General features: G+C 39.6%; 2 protein-coding genes across 6 annotated transcripts; one reads left to right on the top strand and one right to left on the bottom strand.

Moving 5' to 3' along the window:
• Window positions 1-492: 492 nt before the first annotated feature.
• ubxn6 (UBX domain protein 6) lies at window positions 493-8,763 on the bottom strand. 4 transcript variants are annotated; one of them, XR_014628386.1, is made up of 12 exons: window positions 8,541-8,763; window positions 7,897-8,087; window positions 6,127-6,191; window positions 3,754-3,882; window positions 3,579-3,676; window positions 3,427-3,502; window positions 3,261-3,345; window positions 2,954-3,173; window positions 2,738-2,868; window positions 2,495-2,643; window positions 1,434-2,413; window positions 493-897 (listed from the first exon to the last, which is right to left on the bottom strand). XR_014628386.1 is itself a non-coding variant. In XM_084417298.1 (11 exons), the coding sequence occupies exons 1-11, from the start codon at window positions 8,621-8,623 to the stop codon at window positions 2,288-2,290; spliced, it is 1,353 nt and encodes a 450-aa protein (XP_084273424.1). In that variant the 5' UTR covers window positions 8,624-8,763; the 3' UTR covers window positions 493-2,287. The 4 variants fall into 4 exon arrangements, 3 of the variants coding, with proteins under 3 accessions (XP_084273424.1, XP_084273425.1, XP_084273426.1); XM_084417298.1 differs by having other exon boundaries at window positions 493-2,413; XM_084417299.1 differs by having other exon boundaries at window positions 493-2,413; window positions 7,897-8,054.
• Window positions 8,764-9,545: 782 nt separating this feature from the next.
• hdgfl2 (HDGF like 2) lies at window positions 9,546-27,052 on the top strand. 2 transcript variants are annotated; one of them, XM_084416531.1, is made up of 16 exons: window positions 9,546-9,785; window positions 10,360-10,436; window positions 10,918-11,056; window positions 11,140-11,310; window positions 15,577-15,699; window positions 15,811-15,879; window positions 15,957-16,140; window positions 16,330-16,414; window positions 18,423-18,726; window positions 18,815-18,945; window positions 20,667-20,734; window positions 20,840-20,910; window positions 21,601-21,702; window positions 21,887-22,040; window positions 22,136-22,259; window positions 26,174-27,052. In XM_084416531.1, the coding sequence occupies exons 1-16, from the start codon at window positions 9,714-9,716 to the stop codon at window positions 26,301-26,303; spliced, it is 2,004 nt and encodes a 667-aa protein (XP_084272657.1). In that variant the 5' UTR covers window positions 9,546-9,713; the 3' UTR covers window positions 26,304-27,052. The 2 variants fall into 2 exon arrangements, with proteins under 2 accessions (XP_084272657.1, XP_084272658.1); XM_084416532.1 differs by having other exon boundaries at window positions 9,555-9,785; window positions 15,960-16,140.
• Window positions 27,053-27,443: the final 391 nt, after the last annotated feature.

Here is a 27,443-nt window from a genome sequence, read left to right as displayed (position 1 = left end):
GTGCTGCGCACTTTGTTCGGCCGCTCACGGCCCAAACGCTCAACTCATGTACCGCTCGCGCTCACCGGAAAAGCAAAGTCCGCTCAAGTAACGTGCCGACATAATTTCTCTGGAGTAGACAGTTTCTGTTTGCAAAAGCCCTATACTGTGCTGTAACATAAGCCCTGTAAGCCCTATACTGTGCTGTAAAATGATCTCTGCTATCTGCTCTGATAACAATAGCTTTGTAGGACTATATTCTTTTGATAATTCGTCAAAATAAAAAATCTGTTAAATCTGATTTTGTTGCATAAACTGAATGAAGACTAATTAATTGATATTTAATATTTTAAGGTAAGGCTATTTTCTGTCCAATTTTTGGGTCACTTTTAATTAAAGTGGTTATTTTATTTTATTGGCTTGTAGTTTTTAAATTCAGATTCAGTCAAATTATTGCATTTAATTTAAAAGTATAATAATACAATTATACAATTTTTTTTTTTTACTTTTTTTGTCATTTTCAGTGCATCCAAGATTTTGGGTTTCGGCCTAGAATTTATATTTCGGTACATCCCTATCAGTGAGCATTATAATCTACACTAACACCCAAAGTATCCACTTCATTTATTTTTCGTAAGAACTGGTGCATTTTTACAAACACTGGTTTATAGCGAATATTGGTTATCCTTTACTGTTATTCTTCTACCTGCCTATTGCGGCTTAAGAATCAGAAGTCTTGCATATTTAGGTAATAGCTTACTTCCAGGTTGAAAATGAGGGGGATTTTTGACGTGCTCCACGCAAGACACACTAGAAAGTTTCGTCCTTGTCCAGTGTCTGCGCTATATATAAAGGTTATGAGCCATAAATATCTTAAAGGGATACTCCACATTTTTTGGAAATAGGCTCATTTTACAACTCCCCCAGAGTTAAACAGTTGAGTTTTACCGTTTTCGAATCCATTCAGCCGATCTCCGGGTCTGGCGGTACCACTTTTAGCATAGCTTAGCATAGATCATTGAATCGGACAGGACCATTAGCATCTCTCTCAAAAAAATGACCAAAGAGTTTCGATATTTTTCCTATTTAAAACTGGACTCTTCTGTAGTTACATCGTGTACTAAGACCGACAGAAAATGAAAAGTTGCGATTTTCTAGGCTGGGAACTACTCTCATTCCTGCGTAATAATCAAGAAACTTTGCTGCCATACCATGAGTCCAGCAGGCGTAATGATATGACGCAGCGCCTGAAAATAGGTCTAATAGGTTAGACAAACTTAGTCCCGGTCACGTTGGAAGTTACCGAGCTGGGGACTATTTTCAGGCACTGCGTCATATCATTACGCCTGCTGCACCCATGGTACGGCAACAAAGTTTCTTGATTATTACGGATTGAATGGATTCGAAAACGGTAAAACTCAACTGTTTAACTCTGGGGGAGTTGTAAAATGAGCCTATTTCCAAAAAAAGTGGAGTATCCCTTTAATATTCATTTAAACTACAGTTGCGCATATCTTAACCTCACACAAGCTTGTCAATTACAAAAAGAGTTTCTTTTCAACTGTGACAGTCGCCAATGTCAGCACCTTGAGGACAAACTCATTGCAAAAAATTGCATGTGCAAAGGGAGCGTATAGTATACACAATTAGGGGGGGAACCATCAAACATGCTGCATGTGTAAAAACAAGTATACCTTGGGCATAATTATACAAGTCAATTACTTGACATGGTGACAACTGAATTGAACATACATTTATCTCTATTAGGAGGTAGATCATTGTTGCAGACCACAGCTTTTTGTCTAATTTAAGTTGCGTAATAACATTCAGGCGTAGTCTCATTTTTGTTAAGCAGGAAACAACTTCAATTCAAAACAAGAGACAATCTGAACTTGGTGGTGCTCATGTTAGATCAATTTCAAACCGTTGACACAATGAGATTTTATGGTACATTAATCAACATTTCTCTCTAAGCAATAGCTAAAAAGTGCTTAAGATTACAACAGATCCACTCGCAGACCAGATCACAGTGCGCAAACTGAGCTTCTTCCGTTATCATATGATGACTGGTCATGTTACTTCAAGCAACAATGCGTTATAATAGGACAGACTGTTTAGAAATGGGCCCTTAAGGTGCTAACACTTCCCGTAATACATCACTGACAGGAAACAACTCCTGTTGTTAGCGCCATATAAATCCACCTAGCACATGTTGTGGACTCAACCAATCCTGTGGGGTTGTGGACGACGGGAGAGGAAAATCACAAGAGAACGCAGGCGGGACAGGGAGACACAGCAAGACTCAATTTCAGCTCATGCTCTTGATGTTCTCTAATAACGCTGCTTTAAGCAGAACGTCGGTCTTTCCTCCCGCGGCGGCGATGTCTGATAGCACCGCGGCGTCCCACGAGAATATCAACAGAGCCGCTGGGGCCTAGAAGGAGAAAACAAAAGTGTGACTCAAATATTGTTCAGTAAATTCAACTTTGCAGAGTGTTCTTTGATCTGCACCTACCAGGTTGCACTCATTCAGAGCGAACTCCTCGGCGTCCTTCAGTTTTTGTCCTCCAGGAACCACCAGCTCAAAGGGCTGCCAGCCGTTCTCCAGCGAATCACGCACGAACTGGTACAACGCTGTCACTTTCTCCCACGCCAGGAACGTGCCTGCAGGGCGTTTAAATGCGAGTTAAAGTACTAAATCAAGAAGCTAAATCACGCACTGACAAATGGACTCTTCTAATTAAGAATAACTACCAACCCTGGAGTATATTTCCATCCGGTAACCGCACTCTCAGAAGGGCGTAGTTGTACTTTCTTCTCTCTCTCTGCTCATCTTTTTCACGCATGGCTTTCGTTCGCAGCATTGCGTTCCTCTCCACGATTTCATTCCTGTGATGAAAGAAGATCATAAAAACATGGTACGAGTCTTTCTTCATCAGCTTAGCACAAACACGACTTTTGTTGATTTCTTTACTTAAGTTGCATTTCTTTCTTCAGCTCCTCTGCAGTCAGATTGTAGAAGTCTGGGGGCAACTCGAAGTTTGTGGCGTTCTGCGAGGGTCTGAAGACCTGCGGTTGGCGATCCAGCTTGGCTCTGATTGGCTCGCCCTTCTGCAGCAGCTCCAAATCCACCTTTATCTGCTCCAGAGCGTCCGGTTCCTGCGGCGGCAACACCAGGTACTCCTCAGTCCTATCTGAGATATGTTATTCAGGGATGGAGATGTGTCAGGGCTCGGCGTTAAAGAAATGGCACGCTTGTCTTTGAAATGTAATGGCGTTACCTTCGCCGTCCACCGGCAGCGCGGTGCTTTCAAATCCCAGGGCCTGAAGATACTCGCGAGATCCTTCAATCACACTGACCTTCTCCTTCACGAGTGAAACAACAAGATGTGAGTGAATTCGCTTCATAAATTCAGTTTTCTCTATCCTGGCTGAAAACGAACATACCTGAAACACCTTGTTGCTAACTTTGATCTTCCGATACTTTTCCTCAGTCGGATTCTTGCAGATGTTTTCGATGTACCTGTCATTGGATTTCAGTTGTACATTTTACAAACACGTCGTAGAAAGTTAATATAGTCCTACTAAACAGTCCTCACTTGCTAATGATGTCAATGGCAGCCTTCACTTTCTCTTTGTCTTTATTAAAGGTGTGAATCATCATAACGGAGGCCTCCATCACATCCTCTGAGAACCTCTGTGGAAAAAGAAGCACCTTTAGTCAAATCCACGTGTCATTTCGTAAAGTCTCGCAGATTTGTCTTGTAATCTCACCATAAGAATGGCTTCCTTGATGTGCATCTCTCTTTCAGTCTTTGTTAAGGTTTTTCCAGTAAGAGGGCAGATGAAGAAAACTCCCGCCACTGAGAAACAAGACGGATCCTTCTGCGGAACCCCGGAGGCCTGGAAAAGGTATTAATGATCACAGTCAGGAAAAGAGTATTGAATCTTAAAGGGACAGGTCACCTAAATATGACAATTCTGCCATCGTTTGATACATTTTCACTGAACAATAACTTACAAACTCTTCTGAAATCATATAATTATGTATAATAGAGAATTGGGCATTTTGTAGGATACTTTTATGCTGCATTTGGTCATTTTAGAGCTTGACAGTTTCGGTCACCATTCATTTTATTTATACAATATTAAAATTTAACCTGGTTTCTTACATGTAAACATTTATATCCCACAAATGAGTGGTAATCATACGGGTTGGGAACCACGTGAAAATGTAAATTAATTTTAATGGGGTTTTATTTCGTGCAACTATTTAAAAAAATGATCATTGTAAAATGAATTTACATGAGATTTAAAGGTCCACTAAATAAATTTTTGCCGCTTTTCACAAGTTTTACACATACAGATATAAAAATATATATATTTTAACCAATGTGTTGAAAATGAAAAAAAAAAAAATTATGTTTAGATCACATGACCAAATACTATTAACATAGAGAGTAGTAGGCCATCCGGATATTTTTCGCCTACTGTTTTATGAATACCGTGCATTCAGACATACTACTCTCTTTTCACACACTGTTTTCGTCAACTATATAGTCGGGAAGTTTGCGATTTTGGATGCAGCCATTATCTTGGAACAAGACTTTTAAGTAAATATGTCTGCAAAAACCAAGCGGCAACATTCTAATCTGAAAAATGAAGCCTACCCGGAAGTGCGAAAAACTGCAATACATCGAAAATCCGCTAGAGGGAGGTCCCAAAAGGGAGCAAATGTCCATAGACCACCATGTTAAAATGTCAGTTTTCACAGCATAAATTCATGTTTTTACAGGTTGGTCCCATGGACTTTTATTGTATTTTTCGATAGGTTCCGAGTGCCTGACAACTGTGAGGGGGGTGAATTTTTTTCTAACTCGTTAGTTTAGATCGTATTTAGATATAAAATGTATGACAAATAAGGGCGTGGTTAACTTTGATTGACAGCTTGATTGACAGCTTAGGCTGCGCCAAGGAGAATGAGAACATAAGAAGCGCCATTTTTTAACACAGTTGAAATATAATACTACTGTTTCTGTATCATGAAATGTAGTTTTAAGAGTTTTTCAGGTGAGAATGTAGTTGTTTAAAGCTCAAATCTGTGGTTTATTTAAAGATTTATGAAAATTTTATCCAGTTGTGAGATCCAGACGATCAGCGGACGCTTAACGCTCATGTACCCCGCCTGGAACAGCCTTTCCTCGGCTAGTCGTTCTGACGTTTGCCGCGGACTCTGGCATCTCTGTAGTGGTTAAACATGAGATATAATTCGTCTTGTCTATTTCTAACGGGCGATTTTTGGTCTCGTGAATCTATAATTTGTTCCCTGGCCAATCGTTTTGGCTGAGGGGAAGTTTCATAACTTTATAAGCTATTTAACTTTACCGTTGTATGGTTAGACTAGAGCGCTGGACTTTGTATGTTTGACTGAATTGTTTGCTTTATTTGTATAGCTTCTTGTACCTTTTACTTATACTTTTATAATGGCTAATATTGATAAAACTGAAATTTAACAAAAAGAGACTGGGTTGAGTTTTGTCATTTTAAATTTTAATACAACGAAGATGATCTGTAATGTTGTTTACTGCAACATCTGTTGTTTAGTACAAATGCACATATTGCCTGGACCATATTAAAATGTTTAATATTTTTATATTATATTTAAAAAGAAAAGAGGCAGGTTTGTGTTTTATATTTTGTTTTTTTATAAATAGGCAAACGTTATGTGCAGTGAATATAATCAATACGCGTTGCCTGAACCACATTTGTGTGGCTATAATGTTTAAGATTTCTTTAAATGAAAACGAAAAGAGTTAGTATGGTGTTTTATAACATATTTCGTTGCCTAAAATATACACAGAGATAACCAGAGTAGCAGAGCGAGCTGAGTGACGCGCGCTGCGTCAGAAGGTGGGCGGGGTTAGGATTTCCCAAGATGGCGCCGCCCATACCCCCCATAAACGGCTTCAAAACCGTTCTTCAGAAAGTCTATGGGTGACGTCACAGACGCTTTGTCCATATTTTTTTACAGTCTATGGCAAAAACATTCACTTTTATGTGATGCTGCATCCCTGCCAACAGGTGGCAGCATAAACTTATATTGTCCGGCTAAATACGAACAAAACCCAATAAAACCATCGGACTTGCCTCGATATCTGTGTCCTTCTGACTGGCCGCTACGGCAGCCGCCTCTGCTTCAAGTTCTCGCTTCACTGAAATGCAATAACAGAATGAGTGGCTGTTCATGCTTTAAGATTTTATTAATGTTTTTAAGATTTCTATGGAAGCTTATTTCCACCATGGAATACAATATAAAAAGTACTTGCAACTTTTTAGCTTACAATTCAGACTTATAACTCAACTAACTTCAGCTGTTTACATCTCACAATTCTGAAAAAAAGATGTAGAAGATTTGCAAGATATAGCCTATGTTGCGTCCAAAATCATATACTAAAGTAGGTGCTACATATGAACTTGTGAAAAAGTATGTTCTATGTAGTATAAATGTGTGTGGTATGAATTAAATTTGGACGTACTACATACGCCATGTTGTTATTGTCACGTGACCTACCAGCGTCAGTTGCGTCGCTCTCCCGTGGCCTCATGGGATAGTAAAGTGTCCATCGCATGCACACTTCAGAATCCTGCCGGAAGTAGTAGGTCATCCAGGTACTTCTTCCCTACTGTTTTTCGAATACTATGAATTCAGACATAAGGTGCATCCTAATTTGCGTACTTATGCACTACTCTATGACGTTTTATAGTATAAATATAGTTGGACTTTCAGACTTGGATACTGAATGACAAATAAATAACCTTATAAAGTTCATACACTACACAAATGAGTACACAGTGCACAAGTACATAGAGCATAAGTATATAGTGCGCCATTTGGGACGCAACTATACTACTCTTTTAGTGTACTGTTTTTCGCATACTAGGCTATATAGTATTCCAGTAAGTATTGGATTTTGGATGCAGCGATAAACAATTCTGACTTTTTTTCCTCAGAATTGTGAGATATAAACTCGGAATTAAAAAAAAGATAATTTACTCGCAATATTTTTTTCAGAATAAAATACTTAATTGTGAGTATATACATCACAATTCAGCCTTTATACCTCTGAGTACGAGAGTGTGTGTGTGTGTGTATATATATATATATATATATATATATATATATAGCAATTCTGACTCATATTTGGGAAATATAAACTGGTAATTTAGGAGAGTCTGCTCATGGCTGGAGTGTGAAGTCCAGCTCCCCCTCTCTAGGGCTGTGTCCGAAATCGCCCTCTATACCCAGCCATTTGTAGTGGTGTCCGAACACCATAGCGGACGTTATCGAGTGCACTCATTCAATTCCACAATGGACCGCAATAACGAGTGTACAACCGATGTACGCTCAATGGCTAGAGAATACCCATAATGCACTGTGAGAGTCTCGAACTTCCCGCGTCTGACCAGAAGATGGCGCTGAATCATCAATCCATCCATTTTCCAAACTGCTGGTCCAATGTGGCTCCAGCGTAACATCATACAGGTATAAATTCCTTTATAATTGATCATTAAATTGTTTAAATCAAAAACAAACTATGCAAAGCGGCAGCCCTTCCGGCGCACTCAGTCTCCGAATTCACTCATTAGTTTTCATTCACTACCTCAAGTGAACTATATTAGTGGAGTATTGTGGGGAATAATGAATGAGGGTATAGGGGGTGATTTTGAACACAACATAGATGTAATTTTGGCATAATGGGTGTAGCTAGAAGCTCCAACCACACCCTAACCCTATCCATAACTCTATCCCTCCACCCATCAGATCCACAGAGGTGGATTTCCCTTTTTATTCCATGGTGGACAAAAAGCTTCCATAGACATCTGAGTGGAAAAGCTGTAGTTATACACTTGATGTACCCTGATTCCTTATGGCGTCCTGTGAGGTTAACACTTTCGGCCGGTGCTGCTGCTCGATGCGGGCCAGGGCTGCGGCCCCTGCCATCTGTGCGCCTTTAGTGGGAGCTTTCCTGGACGCTCCTTTACTGTGAGCAGCCTGAGAGGCTTCAGGTCTAGAGCTGCACGAAACACCAGGTGTCACCCTCTCATTTCTGTGGTTAAAACGATTGTTGTAACCAAAAACATCACTAAAGCAGCAGTGTTGAGGTGTAAATCACTCCCACGTGACCAACACGGGACCTTTACTAAGCCTGTTATCCTATGAGTAATTATAGCGATAAGGTTAAACTCATAGGTCGGATCCTATTCCGGATCCAAAACTACTCAAACATTGATGCATTTAGCACATGCTGTTTCCTAACCCACCATCTCCAGATATGATCATGTTAGAAATGCAGTCAGACAGGTACAATCCGTACATTACTATAGATTTTATGTGTAAAAATAAATAGCTTGCTCTATACAGAATTATGTAAAACAGTTATTATCTATAATAAGTAACCTTGTTATTCGATGCATCATCGTAATCTGATGATATATAAACTCATGATCAGTGTGGTTCAGAGCTGATGACAGATATCATATCCATATATCTGATCTTTTACCTCGAGTCTTCTGTAAGTTTCTTTCCTGGCCCAGCTGACTTGAACTTTATATCCTTCTTGATGTCTTCGAAAAACTTCTTCATTCTTAGCGATAAACTATATGTAAAAAATACTGAAATGAAAAATGTGTTGTTTTTTTAATTATTTATAACTGTCAGGCACACCACCACCCCAGAGCGATGTGTTTACAGCGGGAATAGGACCTTTTCTGAACCGGAAGTGTGGTAATGAAGCGATCGGGACATAAACATTGAGTTTTAGTGACATCAAGCGGAGGGGAGTGGAATTACGTTGAAGTAGATCGGTGATGGTTTGTTTATAAACACATTTAGTTTGTTTTCTATTTTTATTTAATATATAGACCAGTTTTGGAGTGCATTTACCTGGCCTTGAAATGTGAAATATAATTATAAAGTCTTTGAAATAAACCTTTCGCAAGAATTCAATAATATTTTCTGTTGAGTAATATTCCATAATGTTTTCTATATTTGACAAACAACTGCAAGTGTATATGCGATGTGATTAAAAATAATAATAATAATAATAATAATAATAAATATATATATATATATTATATATATGCGATAAGAATTTCTTTATATAATATGTGCGATAAGATTTTTTTAAATATTTTATTTTCCAAATATTTCTTCCTCAAATTGTTTTACATTCCTTACGATTATCATTCTTATTTTCAGTAGATGAAATAAAGCAGTAATTCATTAAAGTGAATTGAGTAAATCTTTTTTCAAGATACAAATACATTCATAAAAGTGCCATTACATTACATTGAATGCATTCTATATAAATGTTGTAATCAAGAAAGTATAACATTATTTTGATTAGCTCCCAATTTAATTTCCAACCGTCGTTTTATAATCAGCAGTGCGAATGTTAATATAATACTATTAAATTGAAGTCTTTAGCGGTGTACACATTGTGCATTCTTATTGGTGGACGTAAAGAGTGCCAGTCCGTTCCTCCAATCAGCGATCGCCAGAGGGCGGGACTTCCGCTGGCAAAAAAATGGAATGAGCGGAAACCGCTGCAGAAACCAACCGCCTTTCCTCACCTACTGTATCTGAACCAGGACTGTCTTTCGGCCTGAAAAAAACGGACCGCGGGCGAACACAAACAAGCAGAACGAGGAGCGGTGCATAGAGGGACGACAAGATGCCGCACAACTTCCGGCCCGGGGATCTTGTCTTTGCTAAAATGAAGGGATATCCTCACTGGCCGGCCCGGGTAAGAGGAGCGGGGGAGCTCGCGCAAGGCTCGCGCTGCATCCAGTGCACACACCCCCCCACCAGCTTTACCTCAGTGCCTGGTCGTTTACGAAATATATGTTTGCAGACAAACCCGTGCTATCTATTACTCTAAAGTCTAGGCATCTTAATGGATGTATTTGTTCCATATATATTACCTTATTCATGAATGTATGAGGCTAGCTGGCTGGCTAACTTGTTTGCTGGAGAAGCAGCTAAGGTCGCGTGAACAAAGTCCTGTTTATCATTCATTGGGAGTCGTCTTTAGATGCATAATGAGATTATATGAATAATTACTGCATTTAGACTTGAGACTTTTACATTGTATTTACATTGCCCAATCACATGTAAAATGGGGGGGTGGGGGTTGAGTGTCATGTTTACACATGGACATTCTTTCTGGCCATATTTAAAGTGACCCACCCGGTGCAAAATAGAAAACTCATTTCTAAATGAGTGTTTAATTCTGTAGAACTTCAATTTTCAATGTAGATCTGTTGCTGAAAAACATGTGATCACCTTATTGTAATATTTGGACTGTATTTTTCTTCCAGATTGAAGATGTTGCGGAAGGAGCTGTCAAACCACCACCTAATAAGATCCCCATTTTTTTCTTCGGGACTCACGAAACGTACGTATCCCAGGGTTTTAATGAGTACCTGGTTGTTAATGATGGCAAATAGATGCATGTTACTTTAGATCATGGGGTGCCCAGTCCTGTTCCTGGAGCTCCAACCCTGATCAAACACAACTGAACCAGCTGATTAAGATATTCAGGATCTTCTTGATAATTACATGCAGGTGCGTTGGATCAGTGTTGATTCTGATCTCCAGGAACAGGGTTGGGCACCCCTGGTTTGGATCTTCTAATGAGCTGTGTGCATTACTTCATTGTTTTCTCTTTATTCTGTTTATTAATGTTGATAATTGCAGCGCTTTTTAAACTGCCTTGAAGTAACAACTTTAAACCCTACATATTTGTTTTTCCGAAAATCTGTTACACTCGCATGTACATCACAATACAAAAGAAGAGATCTGTCTCTACTTCCTTTTCATTGTGACGTTAAATGTATTTATAATTCAGATTTTAACTGCTTCTTATTTTCTTTCAGAGCATTCCTTGCACCTAAGGACCTTTTTGCGTATGAAAAGAACCAAGACCGGTATGGGAAGCCCAACAAAAGGAAAGGGTTCAATGAAGGCTTGTGGGAAATCCAAAACAACCCTCATGCCTCCTATACCACACCTGCAGTAAGACTTCATTTCTACAACCGAAATCTGTTGTTTCATGACACCAAATGCTGATTTGTCACGTTTTCCTTGTGTTTGTTTAGGCTGCATCGTCATCGGAAAGCGAGGACAACCAACCTGCTGCGGGGAGTGATGCTGAAGATGAAGAGGAAGCAGTGGTACCAAGGAAAGCTGAAACGGGAAGTGATGATTCTGACTCTGGGAGTGAGGATCAAAGGAAGGCGGCAGTGAAGCGGAAAGCTCCTGCTGCAAAGGTATTCAAACATGAAACAAGCCAACATGATCGCTTATTATGTAAATCAGCAGTTTATCCTCATTGTCATCTATTCTGTCATTTTTTTTTTTTTTTTTTCTCCTGCAGTGTTATGCGTTATACCTTCAGGTGAATAATAGAATACAAGTATTAGTATTAGTGTTTTTGTTTATTTAGCTTGAATTGATTTTTAGGGGTTCAAGGCATAGGTGTATCAAGTTTCTTATATCGTTGGAATCCTTTGAATTTCTCCTTAATGTCATAGTTTTAGTTAGTCACAATATTTATAGTGTTAAATAGAAAAGTGTTTGTAGAGGAATCAGTGTTTTGCCAACTAGTTTTTATTTAAGCATTAGGGTCCTTCTGTGTTATGAATGTTGTCATGGCTAAAGCCCAAAGTATACATATTTTACATTTACGCTAGGGTTTGCGTACAGTGCTTGTGGCATAATTTCGCCATCAGCATTGTACGCACATATGTTGCGTGCTGCATGTTTTTTAACCCCGTGCTATGTCCGCTCACTTTGCACGTGCGCCTCGAATTATTTAATTTGTACTAATTAGTTTGTCCACAAAGTGGCTACACTGGCTCGGCCCGTTGTTTTCCATAAACGAGACGGATGAAATGAAACAACAACAAAAAACTGCTGGAGACACAACAACACTAGACACGCACATTGTGTGAAGGGGTTAATAAATACTTGCAAGTCTAGTTTAAGGGCTTATTTACACCTGGTCACTTCATATGTTTATCTGATCAGATTAGGCTTGGGCGGTATTCGAATTTTGAAACCGTCAAACCGCCTCCCTATTTTACCGGGGTATACGGTATTACCGTGACTAATTAAAAATTATGACATAATGGGCTCAGACGGCGTCACCAAACTGTTGGCTTGTGCCTACACCGTTCAGAAACTGAATGCCAGATCGGACAAAAAAACAACAACAAAAAAAATCAAGCCCAACCCCTGCACGTTGTGTCTGAGTCAGGCCGACGGCATTAACTGTTATTATGAGCGGAGCCCACCATTATTCAACATAATATCTGTGTGCGTGCAACAAGCAAGAAGTGCCTTTGTAATCCGGTGACGCGTGTCCATTGATTTTTATTAATAAAACTTTTCTGCAAAGATGGAAGTTGACGATCGCATCTCTGTAGTGAACGCGCCTATTGAGAGAAATGCACATCATTACACAATCAGAGAGTGGCCTTTTCCTTTTCGTTTTGAATTGTTTCGTTTAAAGAAATTGACGATCGGCATCTGAACGCTATAGAGAGACATGCACATCATGGATTACAGAGAGTAGGCTAGTCTATTTATTTTCGTTTTGAATGGTTTCGTTTACTGAAATTGACGATCGCATCTCCCTATGAACGCGCCTAGAGAGAAATGCACATCGTGGATTAGGCTACTTAGCCTAATCAGTGAGTAGTAGCCTATTTCTTTCGTTTTGAATTGTTTCGTTTAAAGAAACTGACGATCGCCATCTCTGTATGAACGCGCCTAGAGAGAAATGCACACCATTGATTAATCAGACTATATTTCTTTTCGTTTTGAATGGTTTCGTTTACTGAAATTGACGATCGCATCTCCGTATGAACGAGAGAAATGCACATCATGGATTACTTAGCCTAATCAGTGAGTTGCCTATTTCTTTCGTTTTGAATTGTTTCGTTTAAAGAAACTGACGTTCGCCATCTCCGTATGAACGAGAGAAATGCACATCATGGATTACTTAGCCTAATCAGTGAGTTGCCTATTTCTTTCGTTTTTAATTGTTTCGTTTAAAGAAATTTCAAGCTTTATTTATTTGTCATGTCTGTGAGGCATAGCCTTTTTTATGAGATTTCAATGCAAGTGACAGCGGCATGCCCATCATGTCATGATTATATTAAATCCAGGCAATTTTGGTTGATGAAAACTTTATAAAAATTTAGATACAATTTATACAAAACGAAATTCGTTTTAAAGAGGCCTTTTACAAAACTAAATTTATTGAAGTGGTCAAATCGTCTGACTCCCGATGCATCCCATCTTATTTGTGCTGTTCACTTTTCATAATCAACAAAGATGGAAAAAATAACATTATAATATTTTAACAAATACGAAACTTAATGCGCTTATGTATCCTGGCAGCAGTGAGTGGGCAGTTGTTTCGGAGATGCGACGTTAGAGGTGTTTACATCTCTCGCGGTCACCTTTTTATTGCACAATTTACAAATTGCCTCGTCAGTATTTACCGCCTCTCCCTTCTCATTCGGTTGGAACCAGAAATATTGCCAAACTGCAACCACACATAAGCATTTTTTAGGCAATAAATAAATTATATATATTATAGGATAAGTGCCGGTAATGACGGTATTGAAACTGATACCGGTGCTATTTTAAGATCCCGCGGTATCCGATATTACCGTAATACCGCCCAACCCTAGATCAGATAGCTGTCAGATTGTGAAAAAACCAGGGCTGCGTTTCCCAAAAGCATCGTAAGCCCAAGTTGATCCATCGTAAGCCCAAGCCACCAATGGTGTCTATGATCAACTTAGTCTAACGATGCTTTTGGGTAACGCAGCCCAGGTGTAAATGCCCTCCGAAATGCTTTCGAGATCTGGGGCCTCATTTATTAGGATTTGCGTCAGAAGTGGCGTACGGATGAAACATAGGACGTGCGTACGCACAGAAATATTCTGATTTATAAAACCGTGCGCACGCACATCCTACGCAGTTTTCCCTTAATAAATCACAATCAATTCTAAATGTAGCGCAGCTTTTGCGGCTTCATGTCACGCCCATAAATAGTCCGTGAAACGCCCACAAGTTAATATTCATCGATTGCGAAATCATGGCAAACACAGAGAGGAAAACCAAGAAACGTAACTTCACTCACGCGAAAGCGTGTAGCGCAAGATCAGCCATTGTGCGTCATTACGCATTGTGATGGCATCATGGCATTTTATTACCATCCATTTGATTGCATCTGACAAGCTACAGATGTGTTATGAGGATGAATTGCATAACATGCCAATATTATTGCAGAACATATTTCACTTTTCTTTTTGCAAATATGTGTTAATTTGCATTTCTGTTGTAATCTTCGTTTGATTTAGTTTGTTTTACACTGCAGATCGATCAAACGGGTGTTCGTGTAGGCTGTTAATTGTAAGACTTGCTTTGTGAAGTCTTCATGTTATTTATGAGAGGCAGTATTGCCATTTCTTTTACACAACGGTCTACAGTTCCACACACTTTCACGTGCTGCTTCCATCTGCCAACGGTGTCGCCATTTCTCATTTCACCCGTTTTTGTGCGTACGCCTGGGTCAGAGTTTGCGTGAAGGACCGCACATTTTCCCGTCAAGTTTGCTTTTCATAAATACCTATTACGTAGAGAGCGGCGTACGCCGCCTTTTGTGCGTACGCAACGTTTATAAATGAGGCCCCTGATCACTCAAACCACTTCAGGAGGTGGTCTGAGACTCATTCCAGACGAAACTGCACAAGTGTGAATGCATCTGGTTGTTGGAGCCACACATATGTGAATTTTACTCCCCTCAAAATGGTAAAAAAAAAAATCTTGTTAGTAATTATATATGACAGCACTACTGCAACACGCATTCGCCACAGAGGAACGCAAACGAAACCGCAAATGTAACCACAACCTGAAGCTCACCACACAATAATCTTCATTAAAAGTAGTGAGACTAAATGATCTTACTAGTGCTTTGGTCTTGAATAAATGAAATGCAGCTCATATCTGTTGCTTTCATTGACGTGAACTGCGTTGAATTTGCATGTAGCGCTGGAACTGAAGATTGGGTTTATATTCATTTTGTGGAGACACGTTTATGTGGCCAAGTGTAAATGGAACAGTTTGAACATATTGTATATCTATCCGATCAGTAAAAACGCATAAATGACCTGGTGTAAACAAGAGCGCGAAGACATTTATCACTAATACCTTTTGGAGAAAAATAGCACAGACACTCTGGACAAGGTTGAAACCTTTTAATGCGTATATTTGTGTTCATGCACGCTAACAAACGGAGTATTCTTTGAAAGGCTGTGCATTTGGCTGTGTTAAAGTGTACTTTGGGCTTAAAGGATGTAGTTGGGCAAAACATCCAATGGAGTGCCTGCTTTATACTTGGAGTAAAACTCAAATGAACTACTTTTATGGTGCTTTTGTGTCTCAATACTTTGTAATTGCATGGACAAGATGTATAAAAAACAGTTAAATTGATTTTTGACTTTTAATTGACTTGGCAGCGGCCACCAGTGAAGAGAACACGGGCATCATCCAGTGATCGAGATGGAGAGGAGAGTGGATCTCCCTCAGAACCGGAACCATCACCCAGCTCTGACTCTGAATCCGGCAAAAACAGCGACCAGGTATTCCTGTCTGGAATTGTGCTGGGTCGATAATTTGCTCAAACACCTCATGGCTTCATTATTGCCAAAAATGCTATTAAAATTGTATTAAGTTACTAATGTGTTCTCCAGGACTTCACACCGCAGAAGGATTCGGGCGGTCGAGGTGGCAAAAAGCCAGCTGGCAGAGGCAGGAGGAAGGTGAGAAGACCTCAGTGACATTGGCTGTCTATAATTACATACTTGCTTGATGTTAAACTGTTTTTGAATCATCTTAGAAGGCATCGTCAGGCTCTGATTCAGACTCTGGCTCCCAGTCAGATCAGAAGGCTGCTAAGAGCGAATCAGAAGACGATAAGCCACGGCCGGCCGTCTCTGGATCCGAATCGCAGTCTGGATCCAAATCCGATTCCGATTCCGAACCTCCTCCTGCAAGGAAAGGCCCTCAAGGGCGCAAGAAAGGTGAGAACGCTTTGCAACATGAGCCCAGCATATATTATAATTGGTTTTAATGGTTGAGTAATTGCGTTGAATAGCAAGTGGATGGAAACATTACCTGAGACGGTTATCCTCAGCACTCGGATATCAGGAATCCTAGACAAGTACATCAGAATACTAAAGGACACTTTTCTTTTTGCTTCATTTTCCAAGCGGAGAAACCTCCACCAAAGCCACGTGGAAGGAAAGCCAAACCAGCTCCAGAAAGGCCTCCTTCCTCTTCATCAGATAGTGATAGGTGAGTTTGGTTTCTTTTCCTTTCTAGCATTTTTTTTTTACATGTACATTTACTCTAATAATGTTAATACTTTTGGTTTGCCTTAAAATTTGTTCAATATGACAATTTTCCACCCTCTTTCAGACGCTAACATGAAAGTCCGACCAAGTAGTTCTAGGAACTTATGGCGCTTTTCCATTACCAGTACCAGCTCGACTCGACTCGACTCAGCTCGGCTCGGCTCGCTTTTCGCTCCGTTTTCCATTGCAGATAGTACCTCCACAATAGTACCTGGTCGTCATAGCGACGCCGCAGGAAACTGCCGTGACTTAATCTTTTACACGAGACGCGCGACACACACCCGCTACCCACACACACAGGACAATGGAGGAAATCGAGTGTATGCTGTTTTTGGATGTTTTTGTTTTTGCTGTTTTTTATTCAGGATACTGCATCTGGCGCGTGCAATGATGACGCAGTGAATAGTGACGATTCTCTCTGACCAATCAGCAGTCTGCCATGATTTCACGTCACATTTTAGTATCGCCTCAGCTCGCCTCAGCCCCGCTTAGAACCTCGCCGGAGGTGGTACGAAAAAAAGTACCTGGAAGCTGGTACAGGTACAACTTTTACACAGTGGAAAACCAAACAGAGCCGAGTCGAGTCGAGCCGAGCCGAGCTGAGGCGAGCTGGTACTGTGTAGTGGAAAAGCGCCATTAGTTCTAGGAACTGTCCACTTCTAAACAGTTCTAAGAACTACTCTCCCCCAAACTCGGTTTTGCTGTTTGCGTTCGCACTGGCCACGTGGCCATAGGAACTGGTAAGGGAGTGACGCAAGCACGGTGACTTTTATTTTGACAGCGCGACCCACCTTTATTTTGGCGGCGCTGAGAACGCCAGAGCAAACAATGCTCGCATTCTCTGTGTTTATTAGTTAGCGATCTGTCTAACAGTACTGTTTAATATCTTATTAGATAGAACTGTTATAGAAAGTAGACAGTATATGAAAAAAGGTTATTAGCCTATGCCGTGTGGTTGATGTCCAGTGTTGCTAGCTGGGCAGATAAACATAATCATGTTTGGCTTGGTCCCCTCAAAGTTGCGTTGGATTTTCTCTTCAGCATAAAGGTTTAGAGACCCATCTATCACTGTTTTCCATGTTTGTATAGTTAGTTTCTGGAGTAAATATATAGGCTATAATCTGTGTGTTTACATTTGCTGTTTTAAAAATGGCGGGTGCTGGTGTTCCGCGTGCGTTCGGTCAATCAGCGTACACTAACGTCACGGATAGTTCCTATAGTGCTGGTTTAGACCCTACTCTGAAGTAGGACCCAAATTAGTTCCTATAAATGTAGTTCCTAGAACTAAAATCGTTCCTAGTTCCTGCGGTGCGAACACGCCGACATCCGGGTACTTAAGCCAATAGTTCTAGGAACTGTGAAAAGGTTCCTCCGGTCGGAAAGCGGCTTTAGATATGCAACCTAGATTTAGATATGCAAAATCACTTTCTGACAGTTGGTGGCACTTGCAGAAAAGCAAAAATGTGTTTTGTTTTTGATACAAAACCAAATACAAGTTAACAGATTGTACGGTAACGGTTTCAGATTGTTCCTCTGCTATTTGCTGTTGCTTAGAAAAATGGTGTGTTCATGAGCGCCACCTAGTCATAGTTTAATGTTACAGCAGTGGTATGTGATCTAAAGCTTAAATCTAATTGGTTGGCCAATTTTTTTTCACAATGAGTGGAAAAGAGATGAAAAAAAAAAAAGTAGTGTAATATATTTCCCATAAGACTACATGTCATGTAACATCAAAAAGTTTCAAAAACTACAAAACAAGCTGTATATAATAATAAATTGTTCATTTTAAATATGAAAAATTAGTAGAAACATCATCAGACTAATATGTCCGATTTTAATATATTGTCAAATGCAATTCCCATGATATTCAAAGAACATCAAAATATTCTATGAATTTGAGCAACATATGGATAGTTATTTGAGTTTGTCTGTTTTTTTTTAATGCGAAGCGATAGCGGGGGGGACCGCGTCAGTGAGTGGAAAAAGAGAGACGAGGAGCGGCGGAAGGAACTGGAGGAGCGAAGGAAGAGGGAGGAGGCAGAAGAGCTCCGTCGGCTCCGGGAGCGAGAAAAAGAGGAGGAAGAAAAAAGGAAAAAAGAGAAAGAGACCAAGGCCAGGAGAGGAAGCAGCAGCAGTGGCAGCGGCAGCAGCTCGGATGAGGACGTGGAAGATCACCCTCTCAAAAAATCCAAGAAACCTCCCCCTGCCCCCATCCCTGCTCCATCAGACTCCGACTCTCCACCTCCCTCAGAGGTCAGTCTCCAGAACTTTCTCAACTCTTTCTACTAGTGTCGTTTCTCAAAATGTTAACCGCGTCTGGGTTGTTGCGTTTCTTCTCTAGGTAAAAAAATCGGCCAAGCGTCAAGATAGCCAGAAAGGGCGGCAAAAGAAAGAGAAGGAGGTGAAAGAGAAAAAGGAGAGACATAACAAAGAAAAGAAGCCACAGAGATCAGAGGAGAAACACAAAGCGAGGTCTGTATTTGGATTGCACTGTTCAAATAGCAACATGCTAACAAAACTATTGGAATCAATTGAGTCGAATCAACTGTGCGCCTCGCAGTGCTATTTGCAGTATTTCCCAACACTGTTATTTTAGTATTATTTTTATATTCAGTTTTCAATTTAATTTGATGTGCGTTTTTCATTTGTATTAGTTGTTTTTGTTTATTTAGCTTGAATTGATTTTTAGGGGTTCAAGGCATAGGTGTATCAAGTTTCTTATATCGTTGGAATCCTTGGCTCCTAGATTTTTGGCCAGATCGGAACCAAACTAGTGCAGCAAGATTCTCTGGAGTCTGGTTGTCAATAATCATCACAAAAAAAGTTGAAATCTCGATTCATTCTCTCTCAAACGTCAAAACGTTCAAAGTGGGAGGAGCCACTTTTACTAAAATGGCTATAACTCGTGGACGGAATGAGATATTTTCACCAAACTTGGCACACCTATGTAAGAGCTCATTCTGTGGTTGTGTGAAAAAGCATGTGACGACTGGCCACTTGGTGGCGCTATAACAAACATAAATATGGCTATAACTATGCAACCCTAAGTCTGACTGACTTGAACATTGGCATGCGTGTCCAGGGCTGTGTATCACCAACAATGTCACGATACGATACGCATCACGATACTAAAGCCACGATACTATACGTATCACGGTATGGATCAATTTGGAATTTCAGAGTTTAGTAACAGTAATAGCCTATATGTTTATTGTATAACCAGTGTTATAACAGTTGTGATCACTGAAAAACGATTTAGTTTTTGTCATAAAAAAAAAACGAGTTAAATGAAATAAAACAAATTTCACAAAAAAGCTTAAATGGCATTATACTGTCCCATCATGCGTTTTATGCTGAAGACATAACCGACTCTGTTTAGAGTATACTCAACAAGACCGAAATGTTTGATGTAAACGCCTCATCCGTTTGGGGAGGTGCGCGCGCAGGCAGCGGAGACTCGCGCTGCGGAGCCAGGCGAAAGTATAAACAAGGCTTCACGCTCTTTGTGAAATTGCGTCTCGCATAAAGTTTTAAAATGACTGATCTGATTGTATAGGCCGTGTGGATTCATTTACTCATACAATCTACATGCTAAAGTGCAGGAATGATTAAAATTATGTGCAATACTCTTATACTCTAATACTCTTATTCAATATGAATTGGCTACATAAGCACAACAGTATCGATACGGGAGCTGCTGTATCGATACGCGCATCGTCAGGAGTTCATGACGATGTATCGTTGTATCGATATTCTGAGCACAGCCCTAGCGGTGTCATCGTCCAAGGTGCCAAGAATGCCAATGAAGTCTGAGGAGCTTTCAGACAAGGGTAACAGAGGCTGATAGAAACTAAAGTCGCTGGGGCCGTTTGACTCACGGCCCTAAAGGCCTGTGAGAAATTTGAAAGAAATTGGCCACCTTCGTGTTTTCCACATGCTTAAAGGATTGTATACCACGCGATTTTTGGCACACACCCACGTCATTCACACCGCATGGTAGAACTCCTCATTCTGAGCAACTTTGCCTCTTGGACTGCCACTGTCAATCGAATCGTTCGTTAAATATTGGAGACTATTTCAAAAAACAACTTTTGCGAACCAGCCCTAGGTTTTTCAGGCTCAACCTTGATAAAACCACTGCGGCACAATTCTTGGGACTCTCTATGTCATTAATTATTACTGTTTCCCACTAGGTCTAAGCCCGAGAAGCCAAAACGGAAGTCGATGCGTCAACCTGAGAAGAAAGTTGAGAAGAAAAAAGGTCACATGAAACGTTCTCATGGCGGTTCAGTCCTTTTTTTTTAAAATCATTTTTTATGGTCAATCAGACTTTAAGTATCGTTTCTATCGCCCTGTATAAATTCAGAACCCTCACCTGAAGAGAAACTACAGAAGCTGCACACAGACATCAAGTTTGCACTGAAGGTTGACAACCCAGTAAGTAGTGATGTCATCAAAATGACCTTTTGAATTTCGTTCGGGATCCGTACTTACTTTCACACATGAAAGCCATTATGACTGGAAACATTACACTGGCAATTTTACAGCAAAGGTACCATATCTAGGATTCACACAAGCAATGTTTCTGGTTAAGCACGCTCTTTTAGGATGTCCAATTCATCCAATCAGTTGATTCAAACGCTTCTTTTACTTCATTCTGTTCATTTAAATCACTCCACAGAAGTCCCTGCACACTTAATTTTTATTTGTAGTGAAACAAATAGTTTGATTTAGCTGTTTATTATTGTTATTTTTGTACAGGAATTTATTTTTTAATGTTTGTTTTTTAAAGATATTACAGTTTCAGGTAGTTTCAATTTATTTGAGTTGATTAGATATAGATTTAATTTATTTTTATTTCAGTTTTAGTTTTTATTAATTGACAGTTAGTAATTTTAGTGCTTCGACTTCAACTTATTTCAGTTAGTTGCCAATGCAATATTTCAAATTTTGTATGATATTTATATTTATTTCAGCTGTATTTTAATTAACGAAGATTAACATTTTAGTTAACGATAATAACCCTGGTTCAGCCACTCAATCATTCTCTGCCAGACACTATATTTCTAGCAAGAGTTGTACTTGTGAAAGTGCCCTGATGTGAGTCCCCTTCCTTTCAATCTGTAGGACATTGAGAAGTGTCTACAGGCCTTGGATGAGCTCGGCTCGGTACAAGTGACCACTCACATCTTGCAGAAGAACGCAGATGTTATTGCCACACTCAAAAAGGTACAAGAACTTACAGAAAACCTGAAAACGACACCCTGATATCTAAAAGTCGATGCGAATTTCCATTTGCAGTCCGTTTTACTATTTAAAGGTGCAGTATGCAATTTTGACAGCTAGCGATTGACATGGGATAGCATTCCCATCATAAAACTTGCACACTTCTGACTGTCTTTTTGTCTTTTAGATTCGCCGGTACAAAGCAAGTAGTGCAGTGATGGAGAAGGCCACCGCAGTCTACAATAAACTAAAGCTCCAGTTTATTGGCAAGATTGAGACCGGTAAACCAAAACCGGATGAAAAGAACCAAGAAGGCAATGAGCAAGACACACAAAACACAGGTAAACTGTGAATCTGGAACGTTTCCACATCATTTCAAGCATTTAAACCAGTTTTAAAATATGCTTTCTGCTTGCGCTTTGTTTCTTTCTCCCAGACGACTCTAAACCAGTGAACGGAGAATCAGAAAGCGAGATAAAAGACGTTTCTGATACCGAAAGCAAGCCCAATCCCACAGACCATGAGAAACAGGATGAGAACAAATCCCCAAACGGCATCAGGTGAAGAGCGGCCATCTTTCGTCGTGTTTTAATAATTAGTTTACAAATTTTCCTAGTTCTTTTTTACAATTTCAGTTTTCTTTAGTGTGTAATGTTGCTGTTGTTACAAAGCACAAAGTCACTCCAGAGGGAATTATTCAGTGCGCACTGTTTCTGAACTCCCTTAAGAGCCTCGATTGTAGTCTTGAGTTTTCTTCCTGGAACAAGCATGCCACAATATTCCTAATTTAAAGGGTACCTATTATGCAAAATTCACTTTTATAAGGTGTTTGAACACAGATGTGTGTTCACAGTGTGTGTAAAAATCCACCCAATACTTTTTTTTTTTTTTTTTTATAATCCCCATGTATCATTATCAATCTCTCACAACAAGCTGTTTCAAATTTCCCCCTACTCTAAGTAAGCGTAGGGAAACCCCACCCACGACTGGTGACGATCTGCACTAGATCCGGCCCTGAGTGAGAAGCAGCAGTCCGACATTATAACCGTAAACTGCTCTGTCTCCATGCAGCATATATTTTCTGGCTCTGTGGGCATCCCAATACAGTTCACACACAAGCACCTGTACAACAGTTTATAGATTAACATGACGGTACAGGCTAGTCGATGAGATGAATAAACGTAACTCCACAACAACTAAGTAACATAAATGTATCCACTAACCATTCAGAAATGTCCATATACAGTCTAACAGTTGCAGTCTCTCTATTTGTGTCTGACTCCGGTTCAAACGTGTACGGCTGCACTCCGCTACTGGGTATCATTGACATTTTGCCTGAGAGAAATTGGGCTGCTATGTTGTTCCAGTATCTGAAGCTCATGCAAAGGATCGGCCTTCTTCTGAACGGAGCGGGTAGCAGCAGCTCATTTGCATTTAAAGGGACACACACAAAAACGGCTTTTTAAAAAAACGTATACAAGCTGGTATTTTGAGCTGAAACTTCACAGACACATTCTGAGGACATCAGAGATTTAGATTACATCATGTGAAAATGGGCATTATAGGTCACCTTTAAAGGGTTAGTTCACCCAAAAATGTAATTATCCCGTAAATTACTCTCAAGCCATCGTAGGTGTTTATGACTTTCTTCTTTCAGTAAAATACAGAGTTATATAAAAAAAAATATCCTGGCTCTTCCCAGCTTTATAATGGCCTTGTTTTTTGAAGCCCAAAAAAGTGCATCCATCCATCATGAAAGTAATCCATATGACTTCAGGGGGTTAATAAAGGCCTTCTGAAGCGAAGTGATGCGTTTGTGTAAGAAAACAATCCATATTTATATCTTTATAATCTCTAATCCAGGGGTGGGCAAACTACGGCCCGCGGGCCACATACGGCCCGTTAGGCTATTTAATCCGGCCCGTCGAGTATTTAAAAAATTGTCTAAAGATCGCATTCATTTTGCCTTTTTCTTGCAATACTTTGCGTTATATATTGCGTTGCATATATTTGACAATCGGAATATCAGATATTTCATGCCATAGCTAGCAAATGTAAAAAAGGAAAAATGACATAAAAGCAGATCATCATTCATTCAGCGCTGTTGTGGCTGCGGTGTGTCACGTAACAAGCTAGACGCGTCACCATGGAAACCAAACAGACAGCAACTTAAGCGCATAGACTTGGTGCACGTTAATGTTTATTTCTTTTTTTGAAAACTCACAGAGAAAAAAAAGTTCGGTAACCCCTTGCACACGTTTAGCTTTTCCTTTGATTTGTCTGCTATTTAGTTTTGCTACTCTGGATTTGTGGATGTATCCTCCTTTATCGCCCGGCTTTCGACTAACGTTACGCTCCCCTGTCTGCCATGTACAGAACCCGGTTTTGTTCATTAAATGTTCTGATCTGCCTTTGCTTTTTATGTTTTATTTTATTATACTTAAAATAAATTTGTATAATCGTTTATTTCGTTTTTTTCCCCACAAATGTATGACTTTTGGAAGTGCAAATTGATTGCCATTCAGTTTTAATAAAGTTGAATTAACGTAACCTTCTGTCATTTTTACTCTTCTAAGTGTACACTTACGTGTTTTGTTTCTAATTTACGGTTAGGCCCATTAAATAATAATAAGGATAAACAATATTTAAAAAGTATAGGCTATAATTATAAAACATCTAATTAAAAATTAACCTCAAAACATAACATGCTAAATGGGGGATATCTAGCATAAAAAAATGTATTGTCAGAATGTCGTCTCTCAGTTGTTGAATTTCGCGCAGACGTTGCCACAACGTAAATGTGTTTGCTCAGCCCGATCTCATGAAAGTTCGAATACCACGAATTGTATTTGTAGTTCTTATGAAACGCAGTTTTCGCGTGCATATGATACGCACTTAAAGGGATAGTTCGCCCAAAAATTAAAATACGGTCATCATTTACTCACCCTCAAGTGGTTTCAAACCTGTATGAATTTCTTTTTTCTGCTGAACACAAAAGAATATATTTTGAAAAATGTCGGTAACCAAACAGTTGATGGACCTCATTGACTTCCATAGTATTTTTTTTTTTTCTACTATGGAAGTAAATGGGGTCCATCAACTGTTTGGTTACTGACATTTTTCAAAATATCTTTCAAATTATTTCAAATATTTTTTAGAAATTGCACTCCGCACCCCTAATCCTAACTAATGGGTTTACAGTGCGCAGCATATGCACGCAAAAAATATATATTTTTGGCGTATAAATGGTACGAGAAATGTAATTCGTGGTATATATATGCACTTTCATGAGATCGTGTTTCATAATCTGCTACTGGGCCGGCCCTCTGTCAAATTTTAAAACCCAGTGTGGCCCTTGAGCCAAAAAGTTTGCCCACCCCTGCTCTAATCACTGGCTTCTGGTAACGGCCGTACGGGAGTTCTGGCGAAAAAGTGACCTCTGACCCGATCATTTTCTTTTTTGGGTGAACTAAACTCTTCAATGAATTCCTGCCCAAGGCATATGCAAAAAGTTAGGCGAGACCTGGTTGAGTTGCGTTAGTAGTGTGTTGAAACTCGCGGTTATGGAAAGGTCTGTGGCTTTTCTGAAACGCGGTTGACCAATCACAACACACTGGTCCAGCCGAACAATCATAGCACAATGCACTTTTCAGAAGGAGGGGCTTCATGGAGACAAGAACTAAACGGGTGCGTTTCCCGTACAACAACGTGACTCACTCCTTAAGTACAATACTAGCTAATCACGACTGTTTCCTGAAACCGTACTGTCGCAAATTGGTCGTTCAACCACGTTGGTTAATGATGTCACGCAGGTGGTGGATTAATAACTTCTTTTAATGAATCTGATTGAGATCGAATTAGATGTTTTGCTATAAATGACAGACTATTTCTCATTTTTCTCAGTTATCTTGCTTTATTTCCAGATTCAATCATAGGCTCGTTCTTACGTACTAAAGCACGTACGCACATGCGCACTCTTGAAAAACGGTGCTTTCAACCTCTTGACAAACTAAAAGACGTAAATGACATTTGTACGTATTCTAGATAAAAGATATAGATTGTACTGAATGTCAGCTTGCTTATTTGGCTCAAGATAAGGATTTATTGATTCCATGTCATGCAAACCAGAAACTAGGCTTCTAACCACAGAGCTGTCGTTCCAAACACACAACTTTGCGATGCTGTTTGCGAATGTTCGTTTAGAACTACACTTTCGGGAAACAGACTCGTTGAACTATGCTGATAATGATGGAACTTGCAAACGTAGTTGGCCAACGATGCTTTCGGGAAACGCACCCCAGAGCGTTACTGGCCGACTGAGAAGAAAGGTGCTGCAACAGTGTCAATTGTGTGGAAAAATAAGTGTTTTTTTGAACAGGCCTATTCTAGTAGAGACAAAATCAAGACTTTGAAAAAGGACATATGGCCCATTCAATCTAAATACATGCAGACTAATGTTTTATTTGTCTTTCAGGCCTAATCCAGATGACCCTATAGAGCAGCAAACACTCACAACTGACTCTCCAGAGCCCAACCCGACAGCAGACACAGACGTAAAAGAGGACAGCAGAGCACAGGACGAGCAGATGTCTTCTGAGAGCTGAACTGCGTTTGTCTCTTTTATGCTCACAAACACACTTTGGCTTCCTTCATTCATTTGTGTTATTTTTTGTCTGCCCACCTTTGTGACCTACATGAGTTTTTCGTGTTGTACATAAAACGTGATATGAACATTATTAGCACTTTTGAATCGAGACGTCACGAGGCAAACAAGCGCCTTAATCTAAATGTTGGATGTGTATGTTTCTGCACTAACCGCATTTGGATAGCCGAAGGGGAACGTTACATTTCAGAACCACACTGACGTCTAAGGGGGGGGGGGGGGGAACACCGAAGCCCAAATGTATTTGAAGACTGTGCTTGTTCTATGTAGCTGCTTTTTATGAGTAACTTTTTTCCTTTTGTTTTTTTATGAAAAAGGAAAATGTTAAAAAAAGAAAAGAAAAGTAAGGCTGGTTTTGTTGATTGACACCCACTACAAGAGATCATGAAGTTTCATCATTTTTAGTGCACAAATCTACATCTGATCTGTCTGGTATGGATTTCAATAACTCTGTCTATGGACTTTTACTAAATTCTGTAGACATACCTTTTGTTGTCTGTTGTTTGGTCCTCTAATATTCACAACTTACATCTGCATAGGTTGACCCCAATAATGCTATTCTTTTTTTTTGGATGTCATAAAACATGCTTATTATAAACATGTTTCTAGTGCTATGTAACTTGGTCCAAGCTTTTTTTAGTATCCGTGAAGGATTAAATAAAAAAAATTCCGCATGATGGCCGACAATGTTGTTATAAGGATATTCACTGGACATGTTTGGAATAAATACTAACATACTGCCTAGTGCATACTACACAGACAGTATAGACTGTATGTTTCAGTCTTAGTAGGAGTAGTATGGAACAATGCGGTTACAAACACATTATGACATTGTATTACTTTAAAAAAATTGTAAAATAATATTGAATATAATTTAAATAGCGTATGTTATGTAAATCACCAGCTCAGTAACATTTTAATTATACTTTTTTTTTTTCTGTGCGAGGTTTTTAATATTCTTATAATGAATACTCTTGGCTTACGGTAAACTCGTTCAGTTGCTTGTATAAACAAAGGCTTTGATTGGTCTACTGAGCGCTGACGTCATACGAACGCAAACCCGTTTTTTTGCGGTCTAGAC

Source organism: Rutilus rutilus (genome assembly GCF_951802725.1).
Source record: "Rutilus rutilus genome assembly, chromosome: 8".
NCBI lineage: Eukaryota > Metazoa > Chordata > Actinopteri > Cypriniformes > Leuciscidae > Rutilus > Rutilus rutilus.
The sequence above is the reverse complement of the archived record's forward strand: the minus strand, read 5'-3'. Positions and strand labels throughout refer to the sequence as shown.